We start from the raw sequence: 16,483 nt of genomic DNA on the forward strand, positions 1-16,483 counted from the left end.
CATTGCCTTGTTAGAATATGTGTGGTTTGTCAGTGGAAGTGTATCACTGGGGATGGGTTTGAAGTTTCAGAAGCTCAAGCCAGGCCCAGTGTCACTCTCTCTTCCTGCTGCCTGCAGATTCAGATGTAGAACTCTTAGCTCCTTCTCCAGTGTCACGTTTGCCTGAGTGCTGCCATCCTTCTTACCATGACGATAACAGGCTAAACTTCTGAACCTGTGAGCAGCACCAATTAAATGTTCCCCTTTATAAGAGTTTCCGTGGTCATGGTGTCTCTTCACAGCGATAGAAGACTGACTAAGCGATACTGACTAAGATAACTTCTTTCTGTTGTAATGTCAGAAAAATCACCCTATGTGCTGTCGAAACTCAGAATTTCCCATTTACTTTGGAATGCTTGCTGGAGCTGGTCACTGCTATAAAGTCTAAGGTTCTCCAGTGATGGGGCCACCTCCCCTCCTGCGTGCACATGGGTGTATAGTGAAGGCAACAAGAACATGTCCTGTGGGCACACCCCCCCCAACACCACCTGTGTGATGGGCTTATTGCTGATCTATGCCTATCTACAGGGCAGCAGTGAAGCAGGGAGATTTGTCAAGGAGAGCTGCTGAAATAGTTTCCCAAGATATTAGGCAAAAGACTGATGTCAGAAAACTATTTATAGGTTGCCAAGGAAAAGCTCTATTGATTTCAGTTTGTTTTAGATTCTGTAGATCCCAGGCTCTTGAACAACTCCTTATTCAACCTTCACAGGCTTGCTTTGCCCTTGGGGCTGTGCTGCAGAGCTTCAGCTAACCCCCACACGCTTCCTGGACCACATCCCGACTAATTTTATTAGTTCTTTGAGAATTTCATGCAATGGATTTTGATCATTTTTACCTAATTCCTCCTGAATTCAACCCGTTTCCATTCCTATTGAACTTGTGTCCTCCTTTTCCACATCAAAGCCAATTTGTGTCACGCAGTTATTCTGAATGTGTGACCTTTCCACTCATCGACGAACCAGTGTCTACACTCTTGGGTAGGCCTGTGACTGACTTTGAAAGTTGCCTTTCATGCTCTATTTTCTTCAACTTTCTCATTTTATTGACCTTCCCCAGCTGGGTAGAGGCTACCTCAGTGTTTGTCATCAACATCACCCCAAGCCCTGATTTCTCATCTTCTCTGGGGCCAACTGATAGACCTGTGGGAGATATGAGTGGAGATAGCAGTCCAGAGCCGAAATGAGGAGAGGAGAATGTAAGGTAACGCTAAGAAGGGTCAGGCCATTAAGGGTTTCGCCACTAAGTCTTTCCGTAGACCTCAGGTTAGACTCTCAAAGGAGAGGGAGTTCTGCATGCTGGTCCAAGAAAATGCACCCATCACTTCAACAGCATTTGCTTCCAAAATGAAGCCAGCTTTCCCATTATAAAGTTCTTACTGGTTTCATAGCATTAACTGATGTAAATTTTAAGCTGTGCTGTCGTTAATTAAAAGTAGCATGTAATTTAGTTGGGCTTGATAGTGCCTGTATTCCACCCAGTAACTTTACTGCAGCATGAAAAGGGTGGTGGAGACCGTAGAGGGGAGGGGAGGAAGGCTTTCTGGTGCGGAGATGGCAGGGGAGAGACAAGAGGGAGGAAAGGCATTATACCCCTGCATCACCCAGAGGCAAAGATTCTCATGGCTCAGATGCAGTCATAGCTGCTGAGCAAGACCAGTAGCTTTAGTCTTGAAAAACTCGGGGCCTGAAGAGTGATATTCAGGGATCAGAGGGGACACGAAGTTCTAGGTGTTCCCCACTTCATCCCACAGTGAAGGACTCTTCCTCCCCCAGCCCCTTCCGAATCCCAAGCACCTGGACTGGCCAGATCCCCCTGCTTTTAGCTGTTTCTTGGGTTTGCCCTTTGATGCGCACCAGCCAGAGGGCAGAAGGGAAAAGCAATGCAGAAGATTCATTTCTCTAGGTTTCCGCTTCCCAGGCTGGAAGCACAGTGACCTTTCTCATCCACAGAAGGTCACTGTTTCTAACACATGCCCTGCCCTTCATACTCTTCTTGCTGAGTTCTAGAAACAGTCCTTCCTACCCTTTATGTTCGGTTTTACATACCCTTCCCCACACATTTGTGGTCCATCTCTTTATTAAACTCCACCTAGTTGCCTCTTCTGAGCGAGCTGTTTCTTGGAGAGACTCTGAGCATCTGGTGTGACGTCATGGATGGCTAAGAGAAGCCTTTGTGTCTTTCATGGGACTCTGGTAAAGCAGGTTTACCACTCCCAACATCAGACTACTTGAAATACTGTTACTTAACCCTAAACTTTCAAGAAAAAAATAATCAGTTTTAGCTGAAAGAACAAAGTGCATGAATAAATATGACCCTAGGGATTTGGTTTGAAACCACCCCCATGAACTAAGCATTTATGTACATGAATTCAAATGATAATTGCTAGAAGCTTACCTGTATTAAAATGAACAGCAGAGTATACGTGTTTTTGCGAAGTGACTCCAGGGGTGTTTGCCAAACACCACTTATCAAAAGCGACTGATGGTAGTGGAGGAGGGTGGAGAATGGAGCACAAAATGAAAGCAGATGCAACAGATCTAATGAAAGCGACAAGAGGGCGACTTGGTGTGGCAGCAAGAGAAGGGGCTATGTGGAAAGGTACTGAGTCTAGGTCTTGGATACAAAGAAGAAATTTTGGAAGCCAATGAGTCTAGGATGACTTGGACTTGGTACCTGACTAGCGAAGCTTGGCAGTTTTATTCACGGACAAATGCAAGAGAGCTACAAACAAAAGGATGAGTTTGCTTTAGGGGATGTTGGAAGTGTGCTTGAATGTCCCAGTGGATAGCATCTACAAAAAAAACAAAACAAAAAAAAAAAAAACAAAAAAAACCCCGAGTCTCAGTTCCAAGAAACAGGCGTAATTGCATACAGCTCCATCTGGATGAGATAGACAAAGAGAATAAACAAAGACAAGGGACCCCATGACAGGAAGTCACAGAAGTCCTCGATGGGCAAAAGAAGAGACATCAAAGGAGCAGGGAGTCCAGAAGTTCAAATGACCAGGCGGTGGCGGAGTTACAAGATCAGGGCAACAATCCCAAGTGATAAAGAAAAGAGGGAAAGAGAATAAGCAAGGATTGAGGGATGTTGTAAGCAGGCGTAGGTCATCTCTAATAGAACAATTTCAGCAGAATAAGGTAAGAGAGACCCTGTGTTAGTGCGTAAACAGAAGATAAAGAAAGAGCATCATAGGTGTGAACTCAAGAACATCAACAACAAAGGGAGGATGGAAATTTGAGGGTCAGAGAAGCAGTGTTGGGCTAGAGTCAGACAATAAGCAGAGAAGTGAAGCAAGGCAAAGATGCTCTGTGGGGCTGTGGTGTGGTTCAGTGACATGTATTTGTCTGGAGTGTCAAAGCCCTGGGTTCAATCCCCAGCATCGCAATACAAGAAAGACAAATGATGTTAAAGGAGCCTTGGTCAACAATTCATTTTTGGTCACTTTAGAACATTTGAGAACCTGATGCACGACCTGTATTATCTCAGTAGACAATGTGCACTCTTGATTGTACACACAACTGTGGAAATCTGAGAGCACCCTGAGGACAAGCCTCATATATGCCTCATGAGAATCTCGGAGACTTAAGCACCAAGATCAACTATGATGTCTCAACCTTGGAGGAGGTGAATGGGGGGGGGTGAAGCAGATAACAGAGAGAGGCATGTGGTTTGACACATGGCACTGCAGCTAAAAATAAAACAAGATACGAGAACTTCATAGACGAAATATAATTATAGACAGTGCAGAAGAGGCAGGTGCTGTGCAGTGCTTGGAAAGGAGATGGTGGGGGAATTAAAGGCTTCCTTTGAAAGCTGTGGCTTTTATAGATGCATAAAAATGCTCATTGTCACATAGATTTCCACAGCTAGGAACTTTTACAGCTTAAATGTTCAACAGCAAACTAACGCCTGTGTAAACTACAGTACTTCATCTAAGTGGACTCTGATGAAGCCATTTTAAATCATACTTTCAAGGACTAGGTAATCCGAGGAAGCAATGTCTATGATAGCACCGAGTGAAAAGAAAACCAGAAAGACTCTGTGACTTCAGCTACGTACTAGATTTCATCATACAGCATGGCTCTATGTGTGGTATGTGTATGCATATACATATACATACACATATATTATTTTTGAGTGTGTCCCTAGGGAGCATGTTGAACCTCAAAGCAACAGAATTGCGAAATGAGCTCTAGGATCTCTCTGGAGGTTTATAGGTCATAAGGGTTTTACCTTCTTGGTGAATTATAGTATAGTATCATTATAATTCAAATTATAGAAGAGACTGTGTCTGCGTTCACTCTCACTCACGCCCCTCTGTCTTCCACAACAGGATGAGGCAGTAAAATAGCCCTGGCCAGGTTCCAGCAGTGAGTCCTTGGGTACCCCAGCCCCTGCAACCATGGCCCAGCTCCATCTCTATCATCTGTAAACGACCCAGGCTATAGGATTCGGGTATGGCAGTACCAAACAGAGGGAAGAAACATTGAATAAAACAGCTAGAAAGGGAAGTAAAAATCACTTCCTAAGCTATAGAATCCTGAGCAGCAATTTTTATTCATCTCTTTGCATGGCTACTTGTGGTTGTAAAAATTAGAGATGCTATTTTCCACTTCCTTCTGATTTTACAGTGTGTTTAGTAATATGGTATTATATATAAAGCTCAATGTGTGTTGAAGGGAGACTGCTAGTTAGTTCCTGGCGGCTTAGCCCTGAAATAATCACACAGAAACCATATTATTTAAATTACTGCTTGGTCCATTAGCTTTAGCTTCTTACTGGCTAACTCTTATGTCTTAATTTAACCTATCTCCATTAATCTGTGCATCACCACCAGATCGTGGCCTACCAGCAAAGTTTCAGCACATCTGACTCCGGCAACAGTTCCATGGCTTCTCTTGACTCCATCTCCTTTCTCCCAGCATTCAGCTTAGCTTTCCCCACCTAGCTCTGTTCCCTTATAGCTCTGCTATAGGCCCAAAGCAGCAATGGTAATCAGAGCATACAGAGGGAAATCCCACATAAAATGTGGATTCTCCCACCCTGACCATCAAATCTGAAGCCTGGATTATTTATTCAAGACTTTGTCAGAAAATCTTTTCTTACTCTAGCACATTTAACATGGCTTATAGCTACTGAGTATTGTGGCTTAAGCTTCTAAATCTTTATTTTAGACCCCATATTAAATACTGATAGACTCTGAGATAGAAGACTAAGCCCTGCCTGCTTACACATACCCAGGGTACAATAAGAAGAGGAGACAAATGTTTTACCATTTCCAAGAAATGAACCAAGTGGGTTCAGGAAAATAGAATTTTTTTTTCCATGACTGCCTTGTGGAAACAGAAAACAAGAGTTTAGCTTATCATACACACACACACACACACACACACACACACACACACACACACACACACACAAAAAAAAAAAAAAAAAAAAACCCAAAGTCCAAAATCTGCATCTCCTATTGCCTGGCTTATTGCATACATCTTAATTGTGTCTAATTTTTTTATAGCTGCCTCAGAATGTGACCATACACATGTGGGGTCCAGGTAATAAAAGATTCAGCAAGTACTAAATTCTGCAACTCAGCGGCTTGTGTCCAACAGATTCCACCAAATGACTAGTTAGTCCAGTGTTGGGCAGGTATCTGAAGAGCAGGGTTGCTTGGTGTAAAAAAACAAAAATTGTCTGAAGATGCATTCAGTCTTCACATTTACCCCTTTCCCAGAAGCAACTGCACATGCCAGAGACTCGGCAGCATCCAACATCCAGGGAGTACTTGGCCGTCTTCCTATGCCCCGTTTTCACAGTTGCTCCACACATCTGCTTCAACACGTGAGCAGCTTCCTGGGGGCCTGCTCTCGGCTGCCCGCTGAGAAGATTGAAGCATGGGCCAGAAGACCAGGTTTCCTTAAGTGCTCTCTATCAGAAAATGAAAACTCGCCAGCTCTGCTAGCTTCCTGGCACTTAGGAATCCGGGTGTCTGCAGCCACCTCCACAGACTGGCATTTTCAGTCATTTTCTTGCTTTTATTTCTCAACTGAATCCCATCTTTCACTGCCCCCCCCGCCCCTGTTGCTTTCTAAAATAATCTAACCTTTCATTGCATTCTCTTCCCACCACGGCTAACTTTAAAGAGCACGGAACTCCTGGTGGAAGGCCACCTCCTGAAGATGGAGATTTTATCTTCAGCTTCTGGAGGAACACTTTAGAAATAATTGCTCGGCAGAAGAAAAAAGAAGCTGCTATGTGCTTAAGACCGTCCATAGGCCCATGACGAAAGATCTTTATGGCAATTGCAGGAAATACTAGCTGTTGCAGGCTGTTGCAGGTTTATTTTCTTCTTCACCAGTCAATACTTTAAAGCCTGTCCCAGTCTCTCCCGAGCTGGGACAGCCTCTCTGATGGACATAGATAAATACAAGTACTAATCCTATGGGAAATTAAGAAATCCAAAAGCCTGGCTTCAGGCCACCAAAACCAAGGAGCCCAATTCTAACCTTCTAACCCTGGTCTTCATATTAGTCTGTTGTCCAGCGGGTGTATTAGCTTCTTTTTGCCACAAATAAATCTGCCTCTTCTTTCTCCTAATGGACATCCAACTCCACATTAAATAGGTCACTAAATCCTATTGGGATCCCAACCTGAATGCATTTAGTAACAAGCCCCTTCTCGCCACCATCTCTGCTCCACCCTAGTTTATTAAAAATAATGAGGTTCTTCCAAGCCCAAGGATGAAGAAGTACTAGAAATGACCTTACAGGGTTCCGTGGGGTTTACAATATAGGCACGTTTTTTGCTACACCTCAGTTTCAGCTCTAAGACAAGTTAAAATCAGCTTTAAATATATCTTTGCTAAAATTCTATGTCTGCCTATCTGATGTGGGACACAATTCTCCATGTATCATGTCACCATCTAGATGAAACACCCAGGTTCAGACACCAGCCATTGGCTGTAGTCACATGATACCCTTGGCATCGTAGGATTTTCTGTTGGGTTCTGAAGAGCTAAGGTTGACTGTCAGCTTATGTTGACAGTCAGAAGGCATGGGTAGGCACCTTCCATTGTGAGGGGTACTGTCATGATGGTTTCGTAAAGAGAAGTGAGATAGCTTAGCAGACCTGAGACTCTGGTTCAATCTTCAGCATTATTTTACAAATTAATAATAACAACAAAACTGTCAATGTTTCCCAGTGACTTATTCTTCAGATAATGTATCATCACAGTAATATTCATATGTCATAATAATCTCTGAAATTTCCTAAAGAGGTGGCTATTTGGTCTGGGGTTTTGATTTGACAAGGTCTTACTACATAGCCCAGGCTGGTCTAGAACTCATAATCCTTACGCCTCGGTCTTCTAAGCACTGCAATTACAGGTGGATGTCAATGCACCAAGCTTGGGGTTTCCAAGAGTTTTTAACTGCTTTCCTCAGTAGGAAGGAAAGTGGTGACGTCACACCTGACAGCCCTAGCCTTGGCTTACCTTTTAAACTCAGTTGCATATGTGAGGTGCTGTTGCCTCCAAAATTTGTCTAAGAGAAAAAGGCTGAGAAGGGTGGATCTCTGAGCTGAATTTAGCTAACCCAGGGATCTACCATAGTATGATAAATGTCATCTCTTGTTCTGTAGCTCAGGCTGGCCTTGTTTTTACAACCCTCATGAATCAGCTTGCCTTCCCAAGTGCTGGAGTCAACAGCATGTACCGTCACGTCCAGTCTCTGAGCCCCTCTTGCATGGTCCTCTTCGAGATATTTTTCTAGAACTGTCCGCATGCATTTTGACCTTATTTGTCCAGCAAGAGCCTCATGAGCAGATCCCAGGGAGCTTCCTGTCTCCTGCTCAGAAGCCATGGAGGTTTGGATTATCACTGCCTTGCATCACAGTGCTGGACTGAAGGGAGTTTCTACCATTGCCTTCTCTTTCTTTGTGAAGGTTGGTTCTCACTTCCAGGATGAAGCCCATTCCAGAAGATAGAGCATGTGGGGTCTCTTTGGGGCCAGCTCCATCCGCCCTCAGTAGAATGTCTTCTCACCCTTATCCGTCTGCCACACACACATTTTGATTGTCCTTCCCGTCCCTCCACAACTGTTTAGTCACAGAGAACTGATTGATTCAAGGCCTCTTGAATTTTCAGTTACTTTCTGCCTCCTGCCTGGCAGTCTCTCTACCTCTGTTCATTTTTTTTTCAATGCAGACATTTATACCCCAGTACATATATTAAGATTTTAAAAAATATTGTCATATATTATTGTACATAGTGATTGGCTTTATAAAGACATTTCATTCATTCATAGTGTGTTTTTTGACAAAAATCACTGACCAGACTTCTTCCTCTCTCTCTTCTGCTAGTAGTCATCTTCCTTTGCCAAGACAGTCTGACTTCAATTCTTTTAGTGTGTGTGTGTGTGTGTGTGTGTGTGTGTGTGTGTGTGTGTGTGTGTGTCTATGTATGTATCTAAAATCTAGGATTCACAGGCAAAAGAAAATGTATGGCTCTCCGAGTCTGAGTTATTTTGCTTAATACAATGAACAGAATCCCAGATCCATCTAATTTTCTGCAGAAAATAAAATTTTATTCTTCTTCATGGCTGGAAATGACTTCACTGTATATATGTTTATATACATCACAATTTCTTTATCCTGTCCATCTATTGGTGGATGGTAAACAGAGACTTGCATGCTCTTTAGGGGTATAAGAGTATAATAATGAAGCATTGTTTTTGGAGACACATAGACACAGCTTTAAACACAACTCCGCCCTATAGCACCTATGTGATCTTCAACACCTTTATTAACATGGTTATTAATAAAATAAGCAACAATCTCTACCTAACAGTTTCGTGTAGAAGAATAATGCCTGTAGAGCTGTCTGTACAGAGAAAGTGTCCGCAGATGTTCTTCCTCCCTTTCCATGATTGTACACAGTCAGAACACCTTGGAGTTGTAAATTCCTTTCCATAATCTTCCCTATCAGACATCTCCTTTCATCTTATCAGTAGATATTCCTTGTCATACAAGAACGGGGATTCTGAAACTAGAGTTGAAGTCTTCCTAAGTTAATTTTTAACTAAGTCCTGTAGAGAAGTAAGGAAGATGGGGGGATAGCTTCATGAAAGAAAGCAAAGAAAGTTTTAAGTAAATTACAGTTGGCTTATTCTTTTTATTTTGATTGATTACAGGGCTGCAACCTAAACCAAAGTAATGTATTTCCCCACCAACATTCCTCTTTAAGTATAGCTTTATATCCTTCCAGAATGCCCCATTTTTAAGCCCAGGAAACATCTCAGTTACTAGTCATAATAGAATTTTCCAAATATAACATAGCCAAATAGTTCTTGTCTTATAATCCCAAATATCATATGAGAAAAAAGAGCTTTCTTGTTGTTAGGGAACCAGGAAGCACATTTTATTATAGTATGAACAGAAAAGAAAGACGTAACATGAGCATTCTACTCTCTCCCATGATTTCACTTTGTAACTTTCCCCACCCTAAGCTAAACAGTCTTTGAGAGGTCTTTGCTGGTTGGGCTATTTTGATGGTGGTACTGTTGGAAATCTGAGATGCTCCCTCTCATTTTAACACCCTGGGCTTTAAGTATTCATTGTTATTGGTTGTTGTCAAGAAGTATTTGATAAAGAACCATCTGAAGACTCTATCAAAAAGTTGACCTTCTCTTTCAGGGTTAGAAAGGTGGCTTGGTGATTAAGAGCACTAGCTTTTCTTCCAGGGGACCTGAGTTCAATTCCCAGCACCTACATAATGACTCACAACCGTCTGTAACTCCAGTTCTAAGATATTCATTGAAGGCATAAGTCACAAACAATCCCACACCAGTCTGGAATTATGATTAATAGAATGGTTATTTATTCAAAGAAGAAAAACTTACAGATTACCATCCCAGACAACAGCGTGAACAGGAAAGGAGTCTAGGAGCCTGAAGCGGAGCCGGAAGCCAGAGAGAGTGTAGAGGACAGCCGCTGCTTTTTTAAAGAGAGAGAGACCACGCCCCAATGGGCTGGTATCTCAGCAGCCATTGGCTGAAGGAGCAGAAGGAGCTCCCGCAGCAATTCATAAACAATGCAAAAGCAGTAATGGAAAGATCTCTCAACAAAGGAAAGCCCAGGACCAGGTAGATTCACTGCTAAATTCTACCACCTCTTTGAAGATGACCCAATGTCAATGCTTCTCAAAGGGTTCTCTGAAATAGGAAGGAAAAGGTCATTACCAACTCATTCTAAAAAGCCAGTGTCATCCTGATGCCAAACTGGACATGCCCACAGTGAAGCAACTGCAGGTGTCTACCATATTTTATATTGCTGTAAAAATTCTCAATAAAATTTTTGCAAATTGAACTCAAAAGCACATTAAAAAGATTACACACCATGACCAAGCTGGTTTTAATCCAAGGGAGAAATGTTAGTTTAACAAGCACAAATCAGAAAGTATGATCAGCAAATGATTGGATTTGAAGGTATAAATCACATGATCAATGCCGAAAAAAGAAAAAAGAAAAAACTTCACAAATCCAGCATCCCTTTATTATAAAAGTACTGAGAAACAGGACTGGGAAGAATATAATTCAACATAATGAAGGCTATTATAAAACAACCCTATAACCAATATTATAGTAAATGGATAAAACTTAGACAATTTCTTCTAGATTTAAAGGTCCCCACTGTTTTTTTTAACACAGTTCTTGAAATCTTGGTGCAATAAGACAAGATAAATCAATGAATAGGATACACATAGGAAGGGAAGATATCAAATTTTCCTATTTTGAGACAACATTGTCCTGTACTTAGCATGAAGACCCAAGGTACTCCACCAGAAAACTCTTAGGCCTGATGAACACTTTCAGCACAGTATACAAAAATCAATGCACAGAAACCAGTGGCTTTTCTATACTTCACAACAAGGAATTGAGGGTGGGATGGATATTATTCACAATAGGTTAAAAATAAATAAGACAACTAAGAAAAAATCTAACAAAGGAGGTGGAAAAACTCTCAGAAAAAAATTGAAGAAGACAGTAGATTTTAAAAATCCCCCTATCCTGATGGATTGTCAGAATTAATGTTGTTAATAAGATGAGGTCAGTGAAAGAGATCTATAAATCCAATGCAATAAAAATGCCAGTGATATTTTTATTCACAGAAAAAAGAAAAAATACTAACCTTAATATGGAAACACAAAGCATCCCAAATTGCAACTATTCTTAAAAGAAAGAATAGTGCTGGAGGTATCACAATCACTGGCTTCAAATTACATTACAGAGCTATAGTAGGAAAACAGTTCCAATGACACAGTATTGACACAATGTCAAAAACATCCGTTGGAAAGAAGACAGTTTCTTTTTTTTTTGAAAGTAATTTTATTAAATTATAAAAGTTTCCATTTACGCCCCTCTTCCCAACACCCTCCCACTCCCCCCACTCCCTCTCCTCCTCCCTCTTCGTCCCTAAGGGCAGTCAGGGTTTCCTGCCCTGTGGGAAGTTCAAGTTCCTCCCCCCTCCCTCCAGGTCCAGGAAGGTGAGTATCCAAACAGACTGGATCCCCAAAATCCAGTATATGCAGAGGAAACAAGTCCCAGTGTCATTGTCAATGGCTTTTCAGAAAGACTCCGGGCCAGCCACATTCAGAGAATCTGGTTGGATCACTTCCTCATTCAGTCACAGTCCAACTGGCCTTGGTAAACTCTCAGTAGATCCGTCCCCTTGTATCAGTGGGTGATAGCATCCCTCGCAGTCCTTATTTCCTTTTTCATTTTCTTTGTCCTTCTGCTCCTCATTTGGACCTTGGGGGGCTCAGTCCGGTGCTCCAATGTGGGTCTCCGTCTGTATCGCCGTCCTTTGCCAGATGAAGGATCTATGGTGATAAGCAAAATATTCATCAGTATGGTTATGGGCCAAGGCCGGTTCAGGCACCCTCTCCTCTGTCCAGAGAACAATCTGGGGATCTCTCCTTGGACCTGGGATCCCATATATAATTAAGTCTCCTGTAAACCCTAAAATGACTCCCTTAGTTGAAATATATTCTTCCCTGATCCCATATTCATCCTTCCTCCATCCCCCCCATCCCGGTCAACCGAGCTTTCCCCATTCCTCCCCTACTCCCTTCTCTCTAACCCTCTCCCCTTCCAACAACCCTCCCCCCCCCATGCACCCGAGGTTACCTGGGACTCTTGACTATTACCTGCCTCCTGGCGGATAGCTAAATAATCTTCATCAGGTTCATCTTCTTATTTAGCTTCTCTAGGATCACGAATAATAGGCTCAAAGACCTTTAATTATGGTTAGAATCCACTTATGAGTGAATACATACCGTGTTCCTCTTTTTGGGTCTGGCTTACCTCACTCAGTAAAGCGTTTTCTATTTCCATCCATTTGCATGCAAAATTCAAGATGTCATTGTTTTTTACCGCTGAGTAAAACTCTAATGTGTATATGTTCCACACCTTTTTTAACCATTCTTCTATTGAGGGGCACCTAGACTGTTTCCAGGTTCTGGCTATTACAAATAGTGCTGCTATGAACATAGTTGAACAAATGCTTTTGTAGTATGTTAGGGAATCTCTAGGGTATATTCCCAAGAGTGGAATTGCTGGGTCCTGAGGGAGGTTGACTCCCAGTTTCCTGAGAAACCGCCACACTGATTTCCACAGTGGCTGCACAAGTTTGCATTCCCACCAACAATGGATGAGAGTTCCCCTCTTTCCACATCCTCTCCAGCATAGGCTATCATTGGTGTTTTTGACTTTAGCTATTCTGACAGGTGAAAGATGGTATCTCAAAGTGGTTTTGATTTGCATTTCCCTGATCGCTAAGGAGGTTGAGCACGACCTTAAGTGTCTTCTGGCCATTCGAAGTTCATTTGTTGTGAATTCTCTGTTCAGTTCAGTACCCCATTTTTTAATTGGGTTAATTAGAGTTTTAGTGTCTAGTTTCTTGAGTTCTTTGTATATTTTGGAGATCAGACCTTTGTCTGATGAGGTGTTGGTGAAGATCTCCCAGTCAGAAGGCAGCCTTTTTGTCTTACTGACAGTGTCCTTTGCTTTACAGAAGCGAGAAGACAGTTTCTTTAACAGTGATATTGGGACAACTTGATTTCCACATGCAGATGAATGAAACTTATCATTAGCCCTATGTAAAAATTAATTCCAAATGGATCAAATACCTTAATGTGAGACCTAAAGTTTTGAAACTTCTAGAGGAAAACCGAGAGAAAATATTTCAAGATGTAGCCATAGCCAAGAACTTTCTGCAAAGGACTCAAGTTGCACAAGAAGCAAGCCCAAGAATTGACACGTCTAGTTACATAAAATTAAAAGTTTTCTGCACAGGAGAGGAAATGGTCACCAGAAGGAAGAAACAGTCTACAGTATGGAAAGACAGTCTTTCCCAACAACACATTAGACATGGGATTACTGTCTAGGATACATAAAAAAAACTGCAAAAATAAAATGCTGAAGACTGTTTCATCTGAAAGGCAAATGAGCTAATGGACTAACTTGATAGTTCTCTAAAGAACTATCAATGCAGGAGCTGGAGAAATCGCTCAGTGCATCCTCACACTTATGAGGACCAGAGTTCAGATCCCAGAATCCATGTAAAAGTCGAATGAGTGTAGCTATGATCCTAGTGTGTAGAAGGCAGATACAGAATCCTGGACCAAGTTACTAGCCCAACAGCAAGCTCTGTGTTTAGCAAAAGACACTGCCTCAATATATAAGATGCAGAGTGATCAGGAAAGGTATCCAGCATTGACCCTTGGGCCTACACACACACCCACACACATGCATGTGCACCCACACACATGCACCATACACCATTCAGAAAACAGTGAATACAAGTAGCCAATAAATACTTGGAAAGCTATCCAACATCTTTAGCCATCAAACAAAAGTGCAGGTTTCAACTGCTTTGAGATTCCATCTCAATGGCCGCCATCAAAAAAACCAATAACAAATGTGGATGGGGGAGTAGGGAGAGAGGGACCCTTATTCACTATTGGTGGCGAGCATAAACTTCTGTAGCCACAATGAAAGTGAGCATGGAGGCTCATCATAAAACTGAAAACAGAACTACTATATGACCAAACTACACCACTCTTGGGAATATACCTGAAGGATTCCAACTCAATATCCCACAGAGGTGTTGCACCCCATGTTTGTAGTTACAGTAACCAGGCAGTATAACCAGATGTCCCCCCAGCAGATGAGTGGATAAGAAAGTGGGATAAATAATGGAATTTTATTCAGCCATAAAAGTGAAATCTTAACACTAGCGGGATGCAAGCTGGAAATCATTGCATGAAGTGAAATAACCAAACTTAGAAAGACAAGTATCATGATTTCTCTTATATATAGAACTTAGATTTAAAACTCTGTGTGTGTGTGTGTGTGCGCGCGTGTGTGTGCGTGATGAAACTAGAGGACCGTGAGAGGAAGAAGAAATCCTAATGGATGGGGAAAGAGGGTAATAGAATCAAAGTGATAAGCAAGCAAAGGATGGGACTCAGCCAGAGGGGGCACGAGGCACTGTGCAGAGCAAGAATAATTAAGAATAAAATATGATGCCATTCATGTACACAAACTCCATAAAGAAACTCGTTGCTTTTTATGCTGTCTTAAAATGTTAATTTATGAGTTGGGAGTTAGACTAATCTCAGGAAGTTGAAAGAGAAAAGACTATTTGAGGACCAGTCAGAGGCTCTGTTCTCTAGCTCCCACTTGAAACGATAAGCTACCCAGGCGTGTTCCTCGTTGCAGGAAGGAGATCTCCTGTGAATGCAAGAATGCTTACAGTGTTACTCCTGGGAGAAAATTTGTTAAAACCACTCCGATACATATCTCTGCAGCAGACCATTCATGGAAATATGACATTGGCTTTCTTGGGGAGATGGCATTCTCTACAGAATTTGACCATAAGAGTTCTTGACTGTTCTCCATAGATGGAGCTGTTCTGCCCAGGGAGCACAGGAGCCTTTTCTTAGTGAACTGTGAAACTGGAAACAGATACTCTGCCCTGACCCTGGCTGCCTGGAGACATGGATCAATGAGGACTGGGCTTTCCAAACTATAATCTCAAGTTCCACTTGGTCAGGAAGAGGTGGAGATTAGGAAATATAGCAGAGCTGACATCAGTCAAATTAATAACTAGTTTTTCAGAAAAATAACTAATTTCTCTCACTTTTCTAATGAGCCGGATATGTCACGTGCTCTTTATTTTTCTCTATCTGAGGCCAGGTCTCTCTCCAGGTTAGTCATGGCTCCTAAACAATGCGGTTGACTTAACCCCATCTATCCTTCTGGTTTTCCTCTTCAGGTAGCTATAGATTTCACGGCCTCTAACGGAGACCCCAGGAACAGCTGTTCCCTGCACTATATCCACCCATACCAGCCCAATGAGTACCTGAAGGCCTTGGTGGCTGTGGGAGAGATTTGCCAAGATTACGACAGGTAAGAGGCTTCGGGCATCAGTTGTGGTCTTGTCTTTCAAGTGTGGTCTCCTAAGAGTTGGCTGACTCATGGCGGAAGAGTGGCAATCAGTTCTAGCAAGCCCTCAAGTAGCAGCTCATGAAAGAACAGGATAAAGCCTTGTGCCAGACATTTTTATTCTCTCTGTACCTAGAGAAACTGAGTTAGTGCCACGTTCACTGCAGTGAGCCGACAGGTCCCTCTCTCAGCTTGCCACACCTATGAGGCTTTTGAAGTCACTAACAGCAATCTAACTTTCATTGTGTGGACTTAGTGTGAAGGGGTGCTTGCCACTCACACTCTGTCCAGGAGCCAGCGTCGCCCTTGACCTACTGAACTGTTCTTACGGCCTAAGGAGGTTCTCAGAGGCCTGAGTTTTAGACATGATTTTATTGGATGTTGCTATATTCATTCTCATACTTTAGACCCCTTCTATCATATCTGTCACTTTTGAAAGCATAAGGCTAAAGGAAAACTGAGTCATTTGTGCACCATCACACAGACGGAGACGGCGTTTGAACCACAGTCTTTCTCGCTCTGTACATTGAGTTCAAAACAGCACTGTTTTAGGGATATGTGTCTGCCCAGGTGCGCACCTATGTGGCCAGGAACGTGTGTGTGTGTGTTCACATGTTATGCAGGGATGATCTTGAGAGCCCGTCAGTAGTACTTTCTTCTTCTTGACTTCTCAATGATAAATGCTAGCCTTCCCCACCACAGTATTTCCCCCAGACAGGTGATCAGCACAACTGCAGTGAGCTGGATTCAGGCTGTCACTCCAGCTTCACGAGACAAAGTGAAGGAATGCAGACACCTGTTTAAGGCATTTTGAGGCAGAACCAGTGTAAACATAAACGGTTACATCTCAGAGGACCCCCTGATGTGAGTGTGACAGAAGGCTAGTCAGTAATGAGCTGTGGTGAGCTGACCTTTTTATCCAAGAAAATAAACAAAAC

General features: G+C 42.4%; 1 protein-coding gene across 3 annotated transcripts in view; it reads left to right on the forward strand.

The window, feature by feature from the left end:
* The window catches only part of Cpne4 (copine 4), a 482,133-nt gene that overhangs the window by 435,703 nt on the left and 29,947 nt on the right, over positions 1-16,483 (forward strand). For all 3 annotated transcript variants that reach the window (XM_048417340.3, XM_048417341.3, XM_085689654.2), the window contains exon 11: positions 15,376-15,509. In XM_048417340.3, the coding sequence (XP_048273297.1) occupies positions 15,376-15,509 (134 nt within the window). The remainder of the gene's footprint in view (positions 1-15,375; positions 15,510-16,483) is intronic.

This window comes from Myodes glareolus, chromosome 4 (assembly GCF_982192425.1).
Source record: "Myodes glareolus chromosome 4, mMyoGla1.1, whole genome shotgun sequence".
Classification (NCBI taxonomy): domain Eukaryota; kingdom Metazoa; phylum Chordata; class Mammalia; order Rodentia; family Cricetidae; genus Myodes; species Myodes glareolus.